The sequence below is a fragment of the Serinus canaria genome, chromosome 2 (assembly GCF_022539315.1).
Source record: "Serinus canaria isolate serCan28SL12 chromosome 2, serCan2020, whole genome shotgun sequence".
In the NCBI taxonomy this organism is placed as follows: Eukaryota; Metazoa; Chordata; class Aves; order Passeriformes; family Fringillidae; genus Serinus; species Serinus canaria.
This window is the reverse complement of record NC_066315.1, coordinates 33,736,674-33,759,284: the sequence shown is the minus strand read 5'-3', so window position 1 is coordinate 33,759,284 and position 22,611 is coordinate 33,736,674. Positions and strand designations below refer to the sequence as shown.

At 47.5% G+C, this 22,611-nt stretch overlaps 1 protein-coding gene across 10 annotated transcripts; it reads left to right on the top strand.

Moving 5' to 3' along the window:
* Positions 1-111: 111 nt before the first annotated feature.
* HOXA3 (homeobox A3) lies at positions 112-22,508 on the top strand. Of its 10 annotated transcripts, none has more exons than XM_030228258.2 (4): positions 112-178; positions 3,866-3,947; positions 15,200-15,788; positions 17,239-22,508. In XM_030228258.2, exons 3-4 carry the CDS (start codon positions 15,317-15,319, stop codon positions 18,006-18,008), a joined length of 1,242 nt encoding a protein of 413 aa, XP_030084118.1. In that variant the 5' UTR covers positions 112-178; positions 3,866-3,947; positions 15,200-15,316; the 3' UTR covers positions 18,009-22,508. The 10 variants fall into 10 exon arrangements, with proteins under 10 accessions (XP_030084118.1, XP_018765082.1, XP_050826370.1 ...); XM_018909537.3 differs by lacking the exon at positions 112-178 and adding an exon at positions 1,754-1,945; XM_050970413.1 differs by lacking the exon at positions 112-178 and adding an exon at positions 3,476-3,492.
* The last annotated feature ends 103 nt before the right edge of the window (positions 22,509-22,611 follow it).

Below are 22,611 nucleotides of genomic sequence, written 5' to 3'. Positions count from 1 at the left end.
GAAAGGCATTCTCTTGGAAAAGTCTGTGAAGACGCAAAGGATTTTCCTGGGGAAAAAAAAAAGTGGTCATGTGTAAAGACACAGCATCTTGGCTGTCTCCTAAAAAAATGTACATTCTCTTGCTGGAGATTGAACTGCGGACTGCAAAATACCCCATGGCCGATTATCATCGTTTAAGGTAAATTCTCCTTCCTTCTCTTCCCCTTCTGCCTGTGCTGAGAGCAGAATGCTGCTCCCGGGCTGGGAGCCCTCTGCTCCCCGTCCAATACCTCCCGTCTTTACAATAACCTCAAAAATTACATCGTCCTGTTTAAATTCTCGCATTGTGCTCCCTTTGCTAAGGCAACCAGGAGTTCACCGAGAGGACAAATTTTCTATCCCATTAATTGTTTTTTTTAGAGGAGCAGACTGACCCTTCAAACCCTTGACCTTTAAAGACAGTATTCTTTTTAATCCGGCACTTGGACCTAAATGTCTCTCCCCCCCTCCCTCTCTCTCGCTCTCCCGGTGTCTCTCACACACGGATTTATCTGCTCCAGCCACAAAGGCGAGCACAGCTCAAAACGCTGGAAGTGGAAGTGTGTCAATATTTCAAAGAAAGACCAAATCACCTCGGAGTCAATTTGCTGTCAGCAGGGAACGCCACTCGGTTAACCCCGGCACCCACCTCCCCTCCACCAAGAAAAATACTCCTCTTCCGAGATCCCCATCCTCGTTTCTCCTGCAAGCTCTTGCTATACCTGGTGTTTCATTACAGGAGGAGCTGAACTGTGACAAGCGCCTTGTGGTATTTAATAACCAGGGCCATCCTGCACGGGGGGATTACGCAATGCTAGGATTTTTTTCTTGATTTTTTTCCTTTTATTTTCTTTTTTTCTTTTTTTTTTCTTTTCTTTTCTTTTTTTTTTAATTTTTTTTCCCCCAGGATGCTTGCAGTCCCAGGTCTTCTTGTCCTGTGTTTGTAAACGAGGAAGGGGTGGGGAGAGCCCTCACACAGGCGGAGATCCTGACAGGCTTGCAGTGAAACTCCAGCTCTCCGGGCCCCCCCGCTCGGGTCGGGGCCGCGTTCGGGCAGCGCGGGCTCTCCCGCCGTTCCCGCACCTCCGCCCGAGCCGGGCGGGCGGCGCGGCCGCGGGACCCGCACGTCACGTCCCCGAGGAGGCGGAGGCTCTGCCCGTGCCCGCAGCCTCAGGGCCTGGCCGGGCCGCGGCGGGGTGGGACCCCGGGGTGTCGCTCCAGGGCTGTCCCCTCCTGCGCGGGCGCCCAGGCCCGGCCCACGCGGGTGCCGGAGGGGTCGGGGCTCCCCGCGTGGGCAGGGGAAGCTCCGCGGCCGCCTCCCTCCGGCCCCGGGCAGCCCTGCTGGCTCCGCCCGGGCCCGCGGACAGGCAGCACTCACCCATGGAAGACGGCCCGTGCAATGCCGCCCTGATGCTCTCCCGTCCCCCTGCCAGCAGCGCAGAGCCCCCTCCCCGCTGCAGACAATGACGATTTGGGTTCAACTGATTCATTTGGAGTGTTGGGGTGGGTGGTGTAAAGCTGCCCCGGCTGGCTGTGCAGAACGGGACAAACCCTTGTTAATAATGCCCCAGAGCTCTCCCGGGAAACTGAGGAGCTGTCAAAGGCAGTGGAGATTAGGGGACCCAAGTACGAGCATCCCTGCGCTCGCAGATAAAGGTGTTGCGTCTGTTCTGGGGGAGATATTGAAATTTTAATCTTTAGGGTCACGTGACTCATTAAATAATTAATGCAGATAGTCAGGAATGGATCTGTGGCCGTCAGTCCTCACTAGGACTGATTCTCTCAGAAGTGAAACTCAACTCCTTGTTACTGGAGTTTGTTTTTCTTTCTTTCTTTCCTTTTTTTTTTTTTTTCCCTTTAAAAAACCCCTACCTGATTTATCTTGAAAGATTCTAAACTTCTTAAGCAAGCAATAGGGTCTGTGTTGGTAAGTAGGTAGTGTGTATTTCTAGCTTGATGACTTTAATTGTTTGTGCTTGCTTTGTCTGCTGAGCATTTGCTTAACAAGTTTAATATTTAGAAATGTTAAATCTTTGTTTTAGCTGCCTTGTGGTCACATTATGGCTTTTGGTGATTAAGTGTTACGGAGGCAAACACACTTGATAATGTTCTAATTCACACTGTGGAAGGCTGGGTGCCACAGTGCAGGAGGACCTGCTTTGTTCAATTTTCCTGGCGTTAATAAATCACCGTCTCTTAATACATGGCCAAAAAAGCAATGGAAAGGCAGTGAGCATTGCAAAGGAAAAGTCATGGGCGAATTTCTCTATGACTCATTAGTCTGAACGATTTATGTACGAACTTTGAGTGCCGCAATGAATATTAGAGCTTGGGATAACAACAAATTAAAAAAAAAAAAAATCATAGTTTTTGTAACGTGCTTTATTGCTACTTAGCAACTCTTTCAAGAAACAGCATACTTTAAAAGACCGTGGCAGTGTAAAATATGGTAGCGTGACTTAATAGCTCCAAAATAAATAACAGAAAGTTGCTGGCACCATTTTCAGATACACGCTCCATATTTAACACGAGTGGGACAACCCAGTCACGACACGCTTGATCGATGATTATTGCTGTTTGTAACATGATTATTGATTAGGGATCAAAACGGCTAAGGTACGACTTTGAGGCTAAAATGCCGGGGGGGTTCCCCCTATGCTGAAGCCGAGTGGAAGGAAAGGTAGAGCTAAGGATAAACCCAGGAAGCAGCGCCCGGGCTCTGTGATTGCAGTTTGAACTTTCCATTTTCTTTTGTGTTTGCCAGTAGATTTTAACAGTCAGCGCTCACAAATTTATGAGACAGCAATAAACAGTTTAGTAGGCTATTATTGCATGATTTTATGTAGACTGGAGTTCAACACCAAATTTAAAATTATTAGCCTAATTATGGAACTACTAAATTACCAAAGCAAAGTATCTGCTAGAAAAGTTGTCCCAAGACAGACTTAATATTTCCAGGGCTCAGATAACACCCTTCCGCAAGAACGGTGTTATTTAATTATTAGCATTTACATTTACTGACGATTGTAAGATGCGTTAGATGGGTTTTTTAGCAAAACTGAATAAAGATGTAAAATATTAATTCATATGTAAAAGTGATTCAGTAAGTGGCATGCAAATAACCTGACTATTGTCTTTTTGGACCAGCAATACTGTTTATTTTAGGGGAAAAGAAGGAGCCCAGTTTTTCCCCCTTCGTCAATGGTTTTCATGGATGTCGGCTTTTTCGTTGCCTTTTTTTTTTTTTTTTTTTGGTGTGTGTTGTGTTGGTGGATTTTTTTTTTTTTTTAACCATTTGGGCCCGATCCCGCTTCGCTGAGGTCAATTGTTAGTCTCTTAGTGAGCTTGTGGTGGCAGGATTGGGCCCCGGCTAACCGTTTGAATAAAAGCCCAACCACAATACGCCCCGCATTTAAACTGGAATCCTTTCCGAGTTTTATTCAGCAGAGATGAACACCACGACTTGTGTTTAATGTCTGTTCTTGATTAAATGATCCTAAACAAAGGTTTCCCAGAGGAAAATAAAGCAGACATTCATGTAACAAGAGTTAGGAATGACAATATTTCCAAACACTTGGAGACAGAAGGCATAGCTGTCTACAGGGAAAAAAAAAAAATAAGGAAAAAAACCCAACCAAAACAACCGCACGCTTTTATTTCTCAGCTCCCCGTGCTCTTCACCCGGGTGGGAATCCACGCTCCTCGCGGGAGCCCGAGCCCGCTCCATCCCCGCCCGCCCCTCTCCGGGCTCTCCCAGCGCACCCGGCAAACCATGTATTGCCAATGAAGGAGCAAAATACCTCCCCCTGCACTCCCCGGTAAGGCACTGTTTGTTGCTTGTTTACAGGGAGCCCCGAAACGAAGCCGCTCGGCCGGGGCGGTGGAAGAATTTGGGAGCGCCTCTGCCCAACCCTGCGCAGCTGGAGGAGGTAAGAGCCGGGCAGCGGCCGCTGCTTTTGCGCCGGTGGCGGCTGTAAGAATGCGATTTGCCTGGTACCTGCATGAAGAACAAGACTGCTGGAATGATATTTTGTTGTTGTTGCGATAAATATTTAACCTAGATGGATTTTTTTTCCTGGATTGGCTCTATTCATCTTCCGTGGGTGGTGAATGCGCGTGTCTGGGCAGACAAAGAAGCGTACGGGACCTGAGTGATCGCCATCCTTATAAAGGCATTGGGGACAGGAAGGATGCAAAGTCATCTGAAGAGCGAAAGAGTTAGAGAATTTCTTTGTCCGTTCTTAGCTCCTTCCGAAATCAAAGGCACCGGGCGAGGGAGAGAGGGTTGGAGCCAGTTCGGTATTGAATGGCTGCTTATCGCGGCTTGTCTGTTCGCCTCCTCCTCGAGGAGTTCCGCAGCCAGTCCTGGAAACGAGAAGTGCATGTGGGAATGTTAGAAAACCTGATTTTGTCTGCGTGCATACGACAGAATGGTTCGCGAATAAGTTTCGGGTATTTGTCCGTCCTGGCCTGCTTTGCACTGTGTGGAGGTCGGTGTCTGGTGGTTCGGAGTTGCTGAAGTCCTTGATGTGTTTGGTCCTCTGGCAGGAGAAAAGAAATGCTTTCCGTAGTGACAAATTTTTTTTATGCCGGCCGTCGAGAGGGAAGGATTACATAGAATTAGCTCAAATTCCTGCTAGATTTACCTGCTCCTTTTTGGATGTTGATGTACAATTAGTGTATTTTACTACCTTTTAAAAGCGGCCATAAATTACAGGACTACAAGGGCTCTTTGTGTTGGCTTAATGAGCTGCTTAAATCTTAACTACAAAAAGGCGCTGCAAATGTCCATTCACGCTTGCGTTCGGAAATTGAAAGCGAAAACACGGTGCGAAGGAACCTTCCTCCGGTGGCATGTACCCACAGCATTGCGGGCAGAGATATTTGGGATTCCTTAACGGACCCAACACCGGCAGACTCAGCTGACTCTGAGCAGAACTTCTCTCACAAGGGCACAGTCGATAACGCTGCTCTTTTTATCTACTTGGGAATGATCAAAGACCAACTTTATCAGGCGCACGGATGTAGGTAAACAGCTCTGCACCCCAGCAGATTGCAAATCTTTCGAGGTAGCGAGGAAATAAGTACTTAAATCGTACGGGTGATTCCCATTTCATCTCCACATGGGAGTGATAGGCACACCTCTTACCGACTGGCATAAAAGTAAACTTGAAGCAGAGTAAAAATTCTAACTCCAGTTATATTGGAGGTAACTTCAAATAGCATTAATGCTAAGATTGGCTATTAACTCCAGAACGGGCACAAAGGCTCTCCCTTAATGAAGGCACGTTATGAACTCAGATCTGTTTGTTGTTACTGAGGCTGGAATTCAAACTCAGCTCCAAGGCATGTGTATAAAGCACAGAAAAATCAGTAGTACACCTACTGATAAACTCCACATTTTTCTACTAGAAACACTCTTTTGGGTCTCCAAATCATCAAGGTAAACAACGTTGAGTGTCCAGGAACAGGAACAAAGCAAGAAATGGGGTGGCGAGGGAAGTCTAGCGCCTGCGACTTGCAGCATCATTTGAATTTGCATCTGAAACCTCGTAATCACGCTACTAGAGCAAAGAAAACTTTCTCCAAATACGGCGGAAGAGAATAATTTTCAGCTGCAATTCAGGACAGCACAAAGTTAGGCAGACTCCCCCTTCTGCCTTCCCAAAGCACACTCTGTGAAAGGTATTCACACGTCAAGAAGTTACTTTTCTTAAGAATTAATTAGTTTCCCCACTATATACACCAAGTTAATTGTTAAACAGTAGTTTTAGGATTAACTTGGCCATTAATACCAATAAAGATGTTCACAGACACAAGGTTTTGAAGCCAATAGCCACAGCTAGCGTTAAGGCATTTCAGATGACTTATGATTGTGATTTATTGCTTTTGTAGTTTCTATTTGCTCAAGACTGTAACTTCTAAAGCCATCTTTCTGCTTTTGACGCAAAGCAGTCGATAACTTTTTACAACAGCCCCAAGAAAGACTTGCTTCGCTTTTTTCAACATCTGCTCCATTCCCCATTAATTTCAGTTTCATTGTTGCAGAAGAACTTCTCTGTGTGTTTCCTCTATGGGATGCAAACGCACCAAATTTAAAAGAGCCCTGAATCCACCTCAAGCAAATATCGGCCTTGGTTTACAATAACTAGTGAGCTGTGGAGTTACCAGGCAAGCTGATAGTTACAGACTCGGGCATGTCGAGTGTGCCTAATGCCCCCTCTTTTTTGGGACATTTTTAGTTTTTATTCCAGTTCCTAGTGAGGGATAATATATGTGTACCCTGGTACTATCTTAGTCACTTCCATGTGAAAAATTGCAAAGTTTTCTCCTGCTGTAACGTCACGCTGACTTAGTTGCAATGCCACTACTGTACACTGTTACCAATGGGTTTACATTCCAGTGGCCCACTTCTACAATTCAGGAGAGAGTATAACAAGGCTTGTCACTAACAAACCTTACACTAACACTAAAAGTCATCTTTGAAAAGAATTCTCCTTCCATTCTGTTCAATGAAGTGTAGGTGAAACAGTAAGAGGGGACATCTAGTTAGCTTCTTTGAGCTCATGGGAGATGGTGGAAGGATTTGGGCGAGGGTGTATACGTGATGATGCACAATGCTGGAGCCACGGAACTGAACCAGGAGCACGGTAAAAGCATGAACTATCTGATTTACTTTGACTCCTTCCAGAAAAGTTGTGTGAGTGGAGGGTTTCTTTTGTTTGTTTAGCTTATTGTGTCAATAGCACAAGTTAAACAATCTTACAGGGAAGATGTGATGGGTTCACACACAGGCGAAGCTGCCTGACTCAGGGGCCACATACAACTTAGGTTTTTTTTTTTTCTTTTTTCCTTAATTTTTCCCCTTAGGCAAAGAACTCCCACTCCCCAATTTTTTTTTTTCCCCTTTTCCAACGCTAGAAACCTATAATTTTGTGCATCACTCAAACTAGCTGTATAGGAAATGCGTAAGCACAGGTTTAACAGCAAGGTCCCAAAAGATTTTGCAAAATTCAGAGGCACGCCAGTGAAGGAAGGTGTATTCTTCATAGTGTGTTACGAGGACAAAAATCAACTAGCCTCTTAGAAGAGACTCTTTTTTGCCTTTGTCAGGTAATTATAGGTCTTTTTAGTTTCTACAGGAGCCCTGATGTAGCGTGTGGGAGTTCAGCAAGCCCTGTACAATGGCAGGGTTGAGGGAGCTGGGGGTGGGGGGAAGGCTGGTAATCGTCCCGTTTAGAAGGGGGCTGGAAATAATAGCATTAAGATTTGGGCTTTCTTCGGGGCTTGCAGAGGACATGCGACGCAGAGCAGAGTGCCGGGCCTCGGGAGCCAACGCCGGTTAATTAGGCTAAGTATCAAAGTGCAGCGTTAGAAGAATTCCTCTTACCTTCCAATGGGTTTTGTGTAAAGAAATATTGGTGTGGGAGGAAAGAGAATCAGACCAATCTTCCCCCATAGTCATCTGCATCTCTTAGATTTTTTTTCTCCTCCCTTTAAACTCTTCTTTAACATATTGGGTTAAGGCTTTAAAAAGCGAAGGCTCGCGCTAAGAAACCCTGTTCCTTCAATGATTCCCTATTTCAAATAAAAGGATTTAAGTTGACGTATGACCACGTGAGCACATAATACAGCGCATTATTGTGGCATTTGGAGTGGAGACCCGGTCTGGCTCCGTCTGCGATTACGCTTTTCCAGTTTCTGTTCAGAGCAAGCACTGCTTTCTATTATTTTTTTTTTTCCTCCTGCCCCCATCACCGTCCCCACAAGAGCTGGCCATTTCGCTGACAGCTTTCGTTCCTTATGGAAAGGTTATTGTCGAGCCGAGAGGACGAAATGCTTCGTTAGAAAGGATGGATTTTATTTTAAGGTATTTCCGTTGATTGTTCATTTATGTGGTGAGTTATTGCTGTTCGAGGCAAAGGTCAGTAGCAGAGGCTGGAGTGAGTGCGTGTGTGTGCGTGCGGGTGTGTGTGCACCCGGAGCCAGGCTGCTTCCCCCTTTGTTTCAATTTGCTGTGGTAAATATTCAACTCTACCCTTGCAGCGAGCAGAGCAGGCAGAGTTTGCTTCTTTATTTATTTTTCTCCATAGAGATCCCACACTGCTGCTGATGGCCAGCTGCCTCTGCTACAGCCCCTCGATTGCCATTTTACCATTATTTATGACCGGCTGGAGATAGGAAGCCTCTTTTATTGTCGTGTTTGAATATTTCCCCCCTTAATTTTATTCTATTATTTTATTTGTGTGTTTGCGTGTTTATTTATTTATGTATTTGGGCAAGTAGGAGAAAGCGATGTGGGGGGTGTGTGATGCTCCTCTGTCGGGGTCGTGCTCGAGTGTGCGGCGGCGGTTGTTGTTTTATGGGTGTTTGTTCGGCCGCTGCCGCTCCGTAAATCGATGACTGTGTGATCGTGCTGCCATTTTATTTATGATGCTTTAGTGGTACTTTGTTTATTGTGCGAGGAGCGCTGCATGAGTGCTCAGCTCTATGGCAAAGCTTCCCCTTCCCAAATGAGCCAAGGCGCTCCTCTTTATTTCTCCGCGGTGAGAAGGAGCTGAACCAAGAGCCAGCCACGGCTTCTAACAATAAATCAGCCTTGAAAATGTGGAGGTTTATTCTGCCTCTCTGCATGGGGATCTGGAAAGAGAGAATTAAAAGGAGAGAAGTGGAAAGTATCTTCTAGGAGAACAGATACTAGCTCTAAATTAATATCCATGCCGTCGCATACATAAATATAGATATATCCCTATATATAAATGTGTAAGTATTTGTGTATACTTATCAATGTGAATGCATAGATATAAGTGCTCTTTAAACGACAAAAATGAAAAATTACTTGGCTATCCAAAGAGGGTAAATTGCTAAATGAAACCCTATTTCCCCGGTCTGCCCCGGCTTTGGGAAAGGTTGGAGCCCTGGAACTCTCTTTCCTCCAGTTCGTTCCATGCCTCTCGCTTATTCCTGTTGAGCCATTTTGTGTCCAGTTATGTGCTGTTTGTAATTGCTCTTCTTCTAAGGGGTCAGAAAAAGAGGGAGAGAGGGAGAAAAGTGAACGATGATAAAAACTTCGCTGAGAGCACCAAAAAAGGGTAATTTCGGAGCTATTCGCGGCCATTCTGCAGGGACCTTCAGGGTGATGTTTGGGATGGTCTCACGTTTCCCTGCTCTTTAAAGCGGCTCTCGAAGCAGAACTGACCCAAATAAATTTTATTTTCCCTTCTCGCCACACTGCAACACTTCTCCCTCTTCAGAAAGAGAAGGAGAGCTCTTTTTCTCCCATCTGTGTGTCTAAAAGCCAACATTGGCGTTGCCGTATTTTGAAATGGGCCAAAATGTGCCTCAAAAATAAAATCCAAGCTTTAATTGCAGCTAAATTACTTGGCAGTCTTTCCTCTGATTTATGACCCAGTTTGGATGCATATTGACTCAGTTAAAACACTCATAAATAATACAGTCCTGCTCTAGAGTAAAAGAAAGCAAGAAGAGCTCTGGAGGAAAGGGGGATTTCGGCTAGTTGTGTAAATAACTTCAGTCTGTTGAGCAAATAGCAAAGAGTGCGTTGCCTCTCTAGTGTTAGAAAATATAAACAACAATTTAGATTGACCACGGCTTGCTTCGATTGTCCAGTCGTTCTCTAATTCAGCTGATATCCCGTTCTAACTCTCTAACGACTTGGACAAGCACCACTTCCAGGACTGTCCCCTTCTCCCTCAACTCCCTGCCTTGCTTTTTCATCTCTAAGAGATCCCCCAGAAGCAGCCCTGAATTATGGTGCTGCCTGCTTCCATTTCGGGGCATCCAAGGACAAGGCGCTTTACAGGCATTATTTTATTCGGAAAATAGTAATTCGGGGGAGGGGGGGGGGAAAGGAGGGGAGGGAGTGCCACGGAGTGGGACTCTTCGGGGAGAAAAGGCAGGTCATTTCTGACTCAGAAATCAGCCCCAAACACTGCCCGTCCCCCCCCCGAGCTGAGCCCTATCTCTCTCCATGGAATGGAGCAGAAAGAAAATATTCGGCCTCTGGGAGGGAAAGACAGATAAAAGCAGCGGGGATCTGTGCGTTGGGACACTTATCCCGACATCATAGGAGACATAAAAAAAAATAATCATCTTCTCATGTTTAAAATTACCTCTTTAGGGAGAGGGAGGGGGCGTGGGGAAATGGGACTAATTGGAGAAATCTCACAAAATACTCTTTGCAGGCAGTAAGATCAATGGAAGAAACGCTTCCATATTCCTATGAACCACTTTGGTTCTCACGATTACAGTCCTTACATATCCTTTCATTTTTAAAAAACTCCCCCCCCGCTTCCCGTTCCCCGTTCTTAAATACAGACATTTAGTCAGAAAATCCCGCTGGAGATGGCTCCCAAGTTGAAACGCACTCTGAGGAAAAACTCGCCCGGCTTTCGGCGGGGCCCCCCAAACCGGTAGGCTCCCCGGTGTCCGCAGGTTTCAGCAGTCCCCATCTTTTCTCTCCCTGTCCAAATCCTCCTCGCCAGTCCGGGGGGCTCCGTCGGGGCGCAGCGCTGCCTCTCTCAGTATTTGGCCGGGCAAGTGGGCGAATGGCAGATCAGCAGTTTCAGAAGAAAGTGTGGGGTTGATTATTGACTAAAAAGACTTTTTTTTTTCCTTCCCAAGCAACATTCACAGGATTGTTTGAAGCAAAACGCATACGAAGGATTTTTGCCTCTTCTCTCCTCCTACGCTGGCCGCTTCCCCTTTCATGTGGTGCCTTCTCACTTATGCCATAAGGAGCAAGTGTTTTCTGTTTTAGTGCTCTGTTTACAGCTTTGGTGCACGAAGTCATAAATCTTGCATAGCCATAAATGACAAAAACCATTGGTATGCGTAAGAGGCCACCCCAGCCTTATAGTGCTTTTTATTTCTCGCTTCCCCTTCGCTTTGTTTGTGTTTAAAGATGACGCTGGGTTCCCTCGTGTTTTAAACGGACTAGTTATATTTATAATGCCTTAATTAACGAAGTAACGTCAAGTTTACACCTAGATTTTATTCGCAGGCTCCCCTTAATGCTCGGAGCCCAGAGCCCCGTTACCAGCCTGCCAGACGGGCAGGATCCGCAACTTTGTTTAAGTTCTCGTTCGCACGGTCGCTGCCTTGTTTCTGGTGCAGGAAACTGGGGGGACACCACCGCCCCCAAAGCCCGTGGCACTGAGGAAAGAGGCCAGCGCCTTCCTCAGCTGTGCCACGGAAAGAAGGCGAAGGCGAGCCGTGAGGCTCCGGGCCCGCGTCCACGCGAGGCTCCCTCCCACGCGTCCCCACGGGGCGCTGCGGGCACCCCGACCCGTCTGTGCAGCACATGTGCGTGCGTGAGCGCCTCTGTGCCCGTCCCGGGCGCTGGGGGTATTTGAGGGGGGCAGGGGGGGTGTCTGTGTGTACATCTGTGTGTGTGTGTGCGCTCACGCATGCATGAGTTAATAATTAGTAACTCTAATGATTTCCAGCGTGGCTCTGAAAGCATTGCCCAGAGCGGGGATCCTGGTGGGCTTCGGTTGGCTCTCCGGACCCAGCCCCAGCTCTCAGGGCTTTGCTCCCCTCCCCGGGACTCAGCCGGGGTTGTGCGGGGCTCCCGGCCGTGGGGAGCGACACAGGGGCTATTCTGCAGCTGCCCCCGAAGCCCACCGGTAAGAGGGACAAACTCAAACCCCCACAGCAGCACCCTGGAGGCGGGTGAGAGCGACCCTTTGTGAGCGCCGTTTGTCTTCATTAGCATAATTTTCCTGGACTTCGGTGACGCCCGGGTGCGGGGGGGCCGCACTCCTTCACTGCCATGCTCCTGGGCTCTCTCCCCAGCCCCCACCCTGCCCCGCGCTTCCCCAGGCGGCCGCCTTTCTTTCTTCCTTCCTTTTTTTTCTTTTTTTTTTTTAATATTTTCCTATTTTCTCCGCTCCAACTCCCCCCCCCCCCCCCACTCCCCCCCCCCTCCTTCCCTCTTTCTCCTTCCCAGAGCAGCCCTGGGAAACATCCCCGTCCTCCGTGCCCCGCACAGGGGGAGCACGGTACGCCGAGGACCGGCTCGGGGTAGGGTGCGCAGCTTGAAGCGTCAGGGGAGCGGGGTAGGCGGGTGTGCGGAGCAATCGACCCCATCCCGTGCGGGGCAGGACTCGCCCCTCTCGGCCGGGGGGTGCCGGCTGCAGATGAGCTGAGCCGGTGCCCACCCCGTAGCCACAGGGATCGAGTTGGGGCAGACAGCCCCCGCTCTCTGGGTTGTGTCGCCTCCAAAAAAAAAAAAAAAAAAAAAAAAAGAGAGAGGGAGAGAGAGAGAGAGAGGGAGAGAGAGAGAGTATGCTGGCTTCCGCCTCAGTCGTCAGAAGTTAAGGTAAGCAGGCCACAAATACGCTGCTATCAGTCGTGAATGGCGGAGTTTATGTCCCAGTGATTTATGACCGTAGACTTAAATGTCGGTTCAAGAAGAGTTCACAAGCTGGGGCTTCCTTCCAGGCAGTGACTGATACCCTTACACTTCGTGTTCAGGCAGCTCTCTCTCCTCTCTTCCCCCCACCCCCCACCTTCCCTCAACTTTGTCTTTATCTTTCAGGAAATCTTTCAGGGGGGCTGCCTGGTTTTTCGTCCCAGAGTCAGAGTTTGGGGCTCGGTTGGGAGTTACAGGGTAAAGGTCTGGTGTGCTTGGGAAGGGGGGAAGCGCAGGGAAGGACAGGGTAGGAGAGAGCTGAAGTGGGGAGTGGGGGAAAAGAAGCGGACTTGCCTCCCCTAGCAATTTTCATCTGCTGTTTCTGGGCTGTCTGGGTGGGGGGAGAGAAGTTGGTAAAGTGCAGAGCCGTGTATTGCACGGACCGAGACGGAGCCGATAAAACTGGCATTGGAAAGATTGGGGGCACATTTGTGTTTGTAAGACCTGCCTTTTTGTCTTGGAAGGGGAGAGGAGAGCTCTTCCCATCCCAGGCACCGGCTGGGGTGGTAAATCCACCTCTTCTCCCCTTTCCCGTTAGGACGCTGTCGGGATCGTTGTCGCTCTTAATCCCGCTATTCCCACTTTCTCCCGGAATGACCGGGCGCTCCTCAGGTTACCCCCGCTTCTCTATAACTTTGTAGGAAGTGATTAACTTGGCGAACCCAAACTCGGGATCTGATTTTTTTTTTTTTTTTTTTTTTTACTCGCTGGCAGACGGCCGAAGCTCCAATAATATTTTGCCTTCCAAGTAAAGTTGCCTATTGTCTGCGGGCCGGCAGCTACGGGAGCAGAGCACCCTGCATCCTCGCTCCGCGCTGCCCGTCCTGCCAGCGCCACAAAACTTCGCAGCGGCCGAAGGAAGGTGAAATATTTGGTGTCGCGGTCATGAAAGGCGGGTGCCTTTGTGAAATCACCGCTGGCTGATTGTTTCCTCCTTCTCCTCTGGTAGTGGTGTCTATAGTCTCTCTTTCAAACGAATTGAGAAAAATCACACCAGGCCTCGATAGCACAGGCAAGGAGAGGCGAGGAGCTGGAAATTGTGTATGTGCCTCAGATCTCCATTGGCTTATTAGTTTAATAGCATCCAAAGAGCTTGATTAGTGCAATAACAGGGTAACCGCCCTGCTGTAGGTGTGTTACCTTCATTTTGCTACGATCTGACAAAGGGAATACTGTTTTCTAAGAACTTGTATAACTTGAAAGGCGTAGAATGAGCTCGTTTGGTGCTTGTGTTGTGTAAGGCTTTTCGCCCCTAAGCATTTGTCCTCGTTAGATGTTTTTCGGGGAGAATACCCAGCTGCTTAAGTACAGGGAAAGTGGTAAAAGGAAAGAGGCCCTTCTGATCTGAAAAGACGTGGTTATTTGCCAGCAAGGGGTTAGGAGGATGGTGAGAAACACACTTCAGTTTCTGAGAACAATGTGAGTGCATGTGGAAACACCTCCTAGATCGGAGGTTATGCACAGATCTCCTCTCACATTAATAGGGGCGATTCTTTAATTGGTTATTTTCAGGCAGGTGACGAGTAGCCTTTAATTTGGACGGGGGGGATCCCAGAAAGAAAGGAGGATGGGTGACCAAAGAAAAAAAAAAAAAAAAGAAGAAGGGTGGGGGGGAAGGGATTCGCCCGGGCAGGAGAAGCATTCTCTGAGTTTGTGTCCACCCTCTCCCCGGCCAAGTGACCCTCATACATCAAATTACATAGCAGTTTCCAAGACAGAACCTATTATCGCTAAGTTGGAAGGAAAGTTCAAGCCGTGGTCATGGAGATGAACGCTGGTTTTTCAGGTTTCTGGTGTGTTTTTTTCCTCCAATCCATCATGTTTTAACAGGTAGGATCTGGCTGATTCCACGAAAAGTTAGTGTCTCGAAAATAACTGCTGAAAAAAACAAACCAACGACCGCCCCTGCTGGCCTCTCTGGAGGGGCTTTGAGCGGCGCCGGGCGCAGTTGAGGCCGGACCCACTCGCGAGTGGGAGGCAGGCTCGGGGGCTCCGTGGAACGGCCCAAGCCGCGCTCCAGGACCGAGAGGGAGCCGCTGCGGGCAGCGGGCGGGGCTCGCCCGGGCAGAAACCACTGCTGCCAGGGTGCGTGACCTGGGCGGCTCGGGGTGGTGTGCGGGCACAGAGGGGAGAAGGTGCTGGCTTGGTTTATTTTCCTATCGAACATTTCATAGACAAGCCAAAATCCATCACTTGGGGTCGGGGTGTTTAAATATGCCTGCCTAGGAAACCTTTCCACCCTGCTCCTGCCCCCTGCCACACGTAGACAGGAACCATCTCATATATTTCTTTAAAGTTGTATGAAGAGCCGTAACCAGGAGAGAAAGGCTAAAAATAAAACAACGCTGGTTAAAGGAGGGGGTTTGATCTTAGAGTTGGACTGGAGTATTAGCCCAGCCCCTTTGCATTACCTATTCCTCGATAACCCTTATCTCAGAGACCGGGACCAAAACAGCCTCTTGGTGATAAACGATCAACCCGCTTGCTCTGTTCCTTCAGAAGAAAGAAATAGTAATAAAAAAACAAACCTAGAAAGCCTCTATCCCGGTGCAGCAAAGCACATATTTGTAGCTGCCAGTAAATCCAGGCAGCTTTTATATCGAAATGCTCCACGCCTGAGGCCAAGTCATGCTGCTAAATATTGCTGACCACTTTTTCTTTTATGGCTTTCATGTCACTTAGCTATTGAAAGTAAGATGGATTTGTACCATTTCTTCACCCTGCTCTGCTCTCCCCACACCCCAGGTCTGCCCGGAGAGGCCATTGGAGGAAGAGCGCCACGTGACAGAGGGGTGCCAATGTTATTCTCCAAGGGTGTCAAGACCCTGTCAGTTTGCGAAATAAATATTGGGAAACAACGAAATGCAAAAAGCGACCTACTACGACAGCTCTGCAATCTATGGTGCCTACCCCTACCAAGGAGCAAATGGTTTCACTTATAATGCGAGTCAGCAGCAATATCCTCCATCTTCATCACTTGTGGAAACTGAGTACCACCGCCCCGCGTGCTCCCTCCAGTCCCCTGGCAGCTCTGTGTCCCACCACAAGGCCAATGACATCAGTGAGAGTTGCATGAGGACCCTCCCCAGCCAGACCCTCCAGCCCCCCAGCCTCGCTGACCCACAGGCTCCACCGCAGCCGCCTCCAGCCCAGCAGTCACAACCTCCACCTCCGACCTCCACCTCACCATCTCAAAATGCCAGCAGCAACCCTGCCCCAGCCAACCCTACCAAGAGCCCAGCTCTTAACTCACCCACCGTATCCAAACAGATATTCCCATGGATGAAAGAATCTCGGCAAAACACAAAGCAGAAAAACAGCAGTTCCAGTTCAGGTATGAAACATGCTCCCCCTCTCCCTGGGTACTCCTGGGCTGACTGTGCATCCCATGGGGAGGAGGGCTGTCTTACCCACCTTCACTTCAGGGAGGGGAGGGTGGGGGCTTTTTTACCCTCTGAGTTGACCCCATGAAACTTTTGGAAAGGGCTTGCCATCGCTCAGCTTATTCACTGAGGGGAGCTCGGTGCAAAAAACACCCCATACAAAACTTTCCCAGCCTTGCAGAAGGGTTCTGAACTGGCTTTGCTTTCTAGTGGCAGAACCACTTGTGCCCTCCAGCATCTATCACATTTCTTAGGTAATCCCCCTTCAGTAAATCATGTCAGTGTGGAACAGCCCAGGCCTTAAGCCAGAGGCTTGTCCCGAGTACTTTGTTGGCATGGTGCTGTTAGATTAATAAGACAGTGACCTATCTCCGCTGAAGTGTAACAGGAATAAAATAGCTCATAATCATGCGCAGGCAGGATCAATGCCCTGCATACAGTCAGGACCTCTTCCTATTTTAATAAGCTGATTGGCAAAGTTACAAGCCTTGTAAACAAAAATCATTCAGGAGTGCTATAAACTTCAGCCCATAAAACATTATTTGAGGGATGGAAGTGTATATCAACACTTTTATTACTCAAGGAAACCCAAACTGATAACACCAGTGCCAGCTCCAAAGCCCAGAAGTCAGGTTATTCTGATTTCTTCCTCTTTTTTGCTTGAATGTGCCTTGGAAATAGAGTTCAAAACTTTAGCAAATGTTTTGCAGGTCTGCTTTTTAAAGCTGTAGTAACACTGCTGTTTTCAACCTCCCATATCATGTATTTATGTAATTAAAAAGCAGCGAGATTTAGATATATCTCTATGCCTATATCCAAGCCTAGCTACTGTATGTTCTTCTTTATATATATTATACTTCCCAATCACTACCATATGCTCATGCTGTATACCAGAAATGATAAAAAAAATCCACTATGCTGATAATTCTATATTTATATGTTAAAATTTTTGTATTGTAGATATCTAGCTTTCAGGCATTTGTAGCTGATGTATATATGTATAAATATACATCTATATATGGAGAACAGCTATTTCATGAAGACTCTGATCCCACTATGTCAGCAGAGCCACAGGTTCAGTTTCAGCACTTCTAAACCTCACTGTGTTTCCCTGAACCTTCCTTGCTCCTCTTTACCAAGCTGGAGATATGTTGGATGCTGTCATTCTTAGGGGAAGCGAGTGTAGTCATACAGTGACACTAATGAGGTCAAGGCGCTCTTTCGAGGCTTGGAGCCTGGCACAACTGAGCTTATGCCTTGGGGGAATACTCGTTGCACGCATGGGCATCCATCTTGCCTTTGGGAGCTGAAGTCTCCAGGTGCTGGTGTTGTTGGCCATTTTCTCATGTTGCCGTGTGTAGGTTTGCCATGCTGATTGTGTTCTTTGTGTGATTTACATAGGTGAGAGTTGTGCTGGTGATAAAAGCCCTCCAGGGCAAGCCTCCTCTAAGCGAGCCCGTACAGCTTACACAAGTGCCCAGCTGGTAGAACTGGAAAAGGAGTTCCACTTCAATAGGTACCTTTGCAGGCCACGAAGGGTAGAAATGGCTAATTTGCTCAATCTCACAGAAAGACAGATCAAAATCTGGTTTCAAAACCGCAGAATGAAATATAAAAAGGATCAAAAGGGAAAGGGTATGATGACCTCTTCAGGAGGACAGTCCCCAAGCAGAAGCCCCGTCCCTCCAGCTGCTGGGGGATATCTAAACTCTATGCATTCTTTAGTAAACAGTGTCCCGTACGAACCCCAGTCGCCTCCACCATTTAACAAGCCTCATCAAAATACCTATGGCATCCCTGCATCGTATACTGCTCCTCTCAATAATTGCCCACCTCCTCAAAAGAGATACACGGGGACAGCAGCTGTGACACCTGAATATGATACTCATCCTCTTCAAGGCAACGGTTATGGGAATCCACATATACAGGGAAGCCCCGTCTACGTAGGGGGCAACTATGTGGAGACCATGACCAATTCTGGGCCTTCCATCTTTGGTCTAACTCATCTCCCTCATCCTCCCTCTGCCAACATGGACTACAGCGGGGCTGGGCCAATGGCCAACAATCACCACCATGGACCTTGTGATCCACATCCAACATACACAGACCTTACTGCTCACCATCCTTCTCAGGGAAGAATTCAGGAAGCGCCCAAACTCACTCATCTGTAAGAGACAGGAGTCACTAAGAGGAACAGCAAGCCCCCAAGTTTTGGAAAGTACTCATCCCTTCCCTTCTCTCTCCTCCCCCCAACATGTGCCCTCCCCTTCCCTTCTCGTTTCTTTTGTTCGTTTTGGTTTGTTTTGTTTCCTTTCGTAAAAGCGTTTTCTAGTTTATGTGACGTAGCAATATTTGTTGCTTGAATTGCTCTATAGTTTCACTAGTGGATATTTATCTTCTTGAACTGTAGCCTTGTGTCTCACTTTGGGAGTATGCAGAGGCTTTATACTTTACCTTCTACACTTTTATCAAAACAGGGTATATGAACAAATTTTCTATAAAAGGAATTCTTAAATGTGAATTTGTTCGTACATGATTGATCCCACGGGGAAGCAATTTTTTTTATTGCACTTCTTTTAAATAGCAAGAAAGACATCAAAAGCGCTTGGACAGGGACTTCCTGGACAATTATTGATACGTGTAAGTCTTTCAATGTGTGTATGCTGGTGAACATTCAGATTTATTTATATTTTTTTTTCGCAAACATTGAATAATCTAAGTGTTTAAATTTTTATTTATCCCCATTTGTTCATATTTATATATATATAAAAAAATCTGTACCCTGAATATTCAGGAGGCCATATATTAGATGGCATATCGGCACGTGTTAGAAATATCATTTGAAAGGAAACTATTAACTCCTTTTATTAAAAATAGTGATAATAATGATGATGACGATGCAATAAAATCTGGGAAAAAAGATCGCGGTTTGAATACTTTATGCTTGTAACATCCAGCTAGGCAAAAATTGTGTGAAGCTGAAAAGGCTAGATTTGTTTTGAAAGTTATACATTCCTTGCTGCTCACGTTCTGGAAAAAAAAAAATAAAGTTTTTATTCTGAATAATAAAGAGTTAAGGACATGTTCTTCGCAGCGCAGGGGAATGGAGAGCCCTTCATGACGTGGGGAGCTAGGAAACTCGTCTGTAAACTTACACGAGGGTCTGCTCACCCGAAGGGCCCCGCGATGCCTTTTCAGCATTTCATAGGCAGGAAGAGAGATTTTTCTTTCCCTTCTCTCTCTCTCTCTCTCCCTTCCTTTTTTTTTTTTTTTTTCCCCTTTCTTCCAGCAGGGTTTCATGGCCCGCGGCCACCGCCTCCTCCCGCACCCGCTGCGCGGTGCCCGGCGGGCCCGGATCGCCCCCTCCCCGCGGGGTCCGGAGGGGAATCGGCCGCGGAGCAGCGCCGGGAGGACAGCCGGGGGTGTGGATGTGGGTGTAGGAGCGTGCGTGGGAAGCACAGGCACCGCTGCTCAGGATAAAGCTCCGCGTGGGTGCAGGGGCGGAGGGGCCTCCTGGTCGCTGGGCTGAGCCGGGCGGTGAAGGCTGCGGAGCCCCGCCAGGCCGGGGGAGCAGCGCGGGGAGCAGGGTTCCGCCGAACCGCGAATGCGCTGGGGGTGGATGCGCGCACTGCTGCTTCTTCCACTCGCTAACCCCGCCGTTTTCCCCTTTTCCTTTAAGAAGTGGATTTTACCTTTTTCTTTCCCTATTTTTTTCCCCCCGAATTATCATTTTAAGAAAATATTTTACTGGGGCTGATTTCATTTTTGCTGAGCCGCCTTTCCTCTTACGGCAGCCTGAAGGTGTGGGGGAGGGGAGCGTTGTGTTCCGTTTCTTCCCGCGGGGGGGGGGTGGATGTGTGTGCGGGGTGTGTGTTTGTCGGGGGGCGGGGGGGGACACACGGTACTGTAGAAGGGCGACGGTCCCGGCCCCAAATGGGCACCCATAGGGGTCCCCAGTCCGAGTCGGCTCAAGGTAGAATGGAGAAACTCGCAAGCTTGTGCTTAAATCCGATTTTTCTTCCTTTCAGGCAAAATGTCCGTAATTTTTAGATTGGAACTTGAAAGATAAATCAAAACGGACCTTAATAGACTAGGTAAAATATACCCCTGCACGTTTATAAAGACATATTCCTATGCTGTGTAGATAATAACGCACGCTGTTCACCATCTGTATCTTTTAGAGCGCAGAAAAAAAATGTCGCCATATTGGTCTCATGCTGAAATATTATTAATCTTTGGGCTTTACCTTGTTCCCAGAACCATCCTTGCCGGATGCTGAAACGTTGTCATGCATCCGTGAATCTATATAGAGCTTTTCTGCATAAATAGATAAAGCATGCCCAGTCAAAGAAAAGGATAGCAAACAGATTTATACCGTGCTGTTTATTGTATATATAGACATGTAACCGTGAAAGGAAAGGCTATGCAGGCTAATATTTTTCACTGAAATCTGATTATTACAAAATACAGACCAGCGACTGATTATTACTTTTGTAGGCGAAGGAAGCATTTTTGCAACATTGCAGGACAATGCTCGTTTCAAAGGAGCGCCCGTATAAAATTCCAGCCGCCCCCGCCCCAGCTCTCGGATCAGTTAGGTTAGATACAACAAAAGGTAACGGTACAGTCACGATACTTACTGCGTGGTTCCTTTAGCACCACGAATTGCATTTAGGAAAACGTTCAAATAGAAGGAAGTTGGCATTTCATTCCCCTCCCACCCCGAAGAAAGAAAAATACAGGCGATTTCCCCCCCTTCTTTTCATAAAACGTATTCAATCCTCTCTTCAGAGCCTGTAGGTTGCAAATATAAATTTGTAATTTTGCATTTAAGATTCGTCCGATTAAAAGATGACCCTGGAGGCAGAAGTAATTGATTCTCCCAAGAATTTTGCGTCCTCTCTGCAAAGGTTTTGTTCCAGGTGGTTTTTGTATTAGACTGACCACAAGAAACAAATGTGCAGAATAGAGACACCCACACAGGTTTTACTCACAAAGCCTGGTTAAAGTCCAAACCTCTCTCTTTATTATTTGTCATCCTGCTCTTAATCCCAATATTTTCCAGAGGGGAAGAAAAAAAAAAAAAAAAAAAAAAAGAAATCAGAGAAAAGAAAACGTAGGCATCAAGAAGCAAAATAAAACCGGACTTTTCCCACAAGCAGCCCAGTCCTCTGCCAGCATATTTTAAAAGCAGCTTTTTTCCTTGTTTACTTGCGTTTCTTGCTCTGCCTCTTTTCACGGCCACATTTGATCTTGGAAAGAGCAAGAAGCTTTAAATGTGTTCTTAAGGGCCAGTAGCTGTCAAACCTTTTGGCGGCCAAGATTGATCGCGGGCAGACACCACCAGAGCTTTGTTTGGACTAAAAGCAAGAAAATTAAACCCCTTGCATTTTCCAACAGCATCGATATTTGTAAGGCATCCCTTTTGAGGGATTAAATGACAAGTCTCGTTCTATATTTTATTTAAACAAGCAACCACCAAAAAGCCCATTTAAAGCCTCTCGGCCCCTCCCCTCCCCCTCTCTCCAATGCCTTCGCAGATATGCTATATCTTGTGGGTGCATTAACTTAAAACCGATTTTTTAAAATGCACTTCGTGCAGACTGGACGCAGACTGATCCACTGAGTGCTTTGGGTCTTGTTTTCTGTTTCCCCTCCCATCCACCCCCCCCCCCCCGTTATTTTTTTTCTTTTTTTTTTTTTTTTTTTAATATAATTACGAAGACGGTTGCCGACCCCTGTTTGGCAACTCCGAAAATAAAGCGAGACGGCACCTCATCGCGCTGGCGATGGTTTCTGGCTCCTGGAGGACGCGGAGAGCGGCTCGGAAGCGCCTTCCCCCGGCCCCCGGCGCACCCCACCCTGCCGTGCACCCCGGGCTCTGCGGGCAAGCAAGCCCTGTCCGGGCTGTCTAGGGCGGCTGTGACCATAGGATTCATCGGGTTGGTGATTGTGGCCACCATTGTCATCACTCTCCCTGTCGCCTCAGTATGGTTGGAAAATTATGCCAAAAGCATCCAAATTCTGGACTTGCCTCGACCTGGCGGGGGTGACTGGAGGCGGCGGCGGCAAGAGCCAAGCATCGGAGGCGAGTGCAGTCTCTCAAGTCAGAACCCCGCAGCATTTTCGCTCTGTCTGGCCCCTTGAAAACAAACCCGCTACCAGCCCATATATTTCCTGGTAATCGAAAATACTCACCAGACCCAGCCTACTACGGTTATTAAGCAAATTATGCCAGCAGACGGGAGTATCGTTTGCAAGCTAAGGCACGGGATATATACTTTTTTCTAAAGAGTAAACAGCCAGACGCATTTGCAGCCTCGCGATTTGGCTCGCCCAGAGAGGTTCTCCTAGGGTTATGTGTAACGGTCCAATCCCGGGAAGCCAACTGGAGAGGGAAGTCATGAAGCGCCAGGGCTGCTGCCTATGTGACTCTTCTCCTCGAAGCAAGGTTGCTGAGGAAGATCCTGATAAACAATGGCTCAGCACCGGCGACCGATTGTTCTCCATACTGTACACCCGATAGCCATCAAAAAAGAAGAAGAAAAAAAAAAAAAGAGGAAAAGTGGAAAAAAAGAAAGAAAAACCAAACAAGAACACAAAACCAAACAAACAAGCAAACAAACAAAAAATACAAAGGAGCCCATTGAGGCTGAGTCGGGAAGGAGAAACTAGTTTTGGAGAAAGTGCTATTCCTAGGAAAAAATCAAGACCCTCTGCTTCAGACTCCTGCCTGGGTGCAACTTCTTATGCGGGGGCCTGACGGTGTCAAAA

Coding starts and splice junctions, on each gene's coding strand:
- HOXA3 (XM_030228258.2), top strand. CDS start 15,317: ATGCAAAAAGCGACCTACTACGACAGCTCTGCAATCTATGGTGCCTAC. Junction 15,789..17,238: donor AAACAGCAGTTCCAGTTCAG/GTATGAAACATG, acceptor TGATTTACATAG/GTGAGAGTTGTGCTGGTGAT.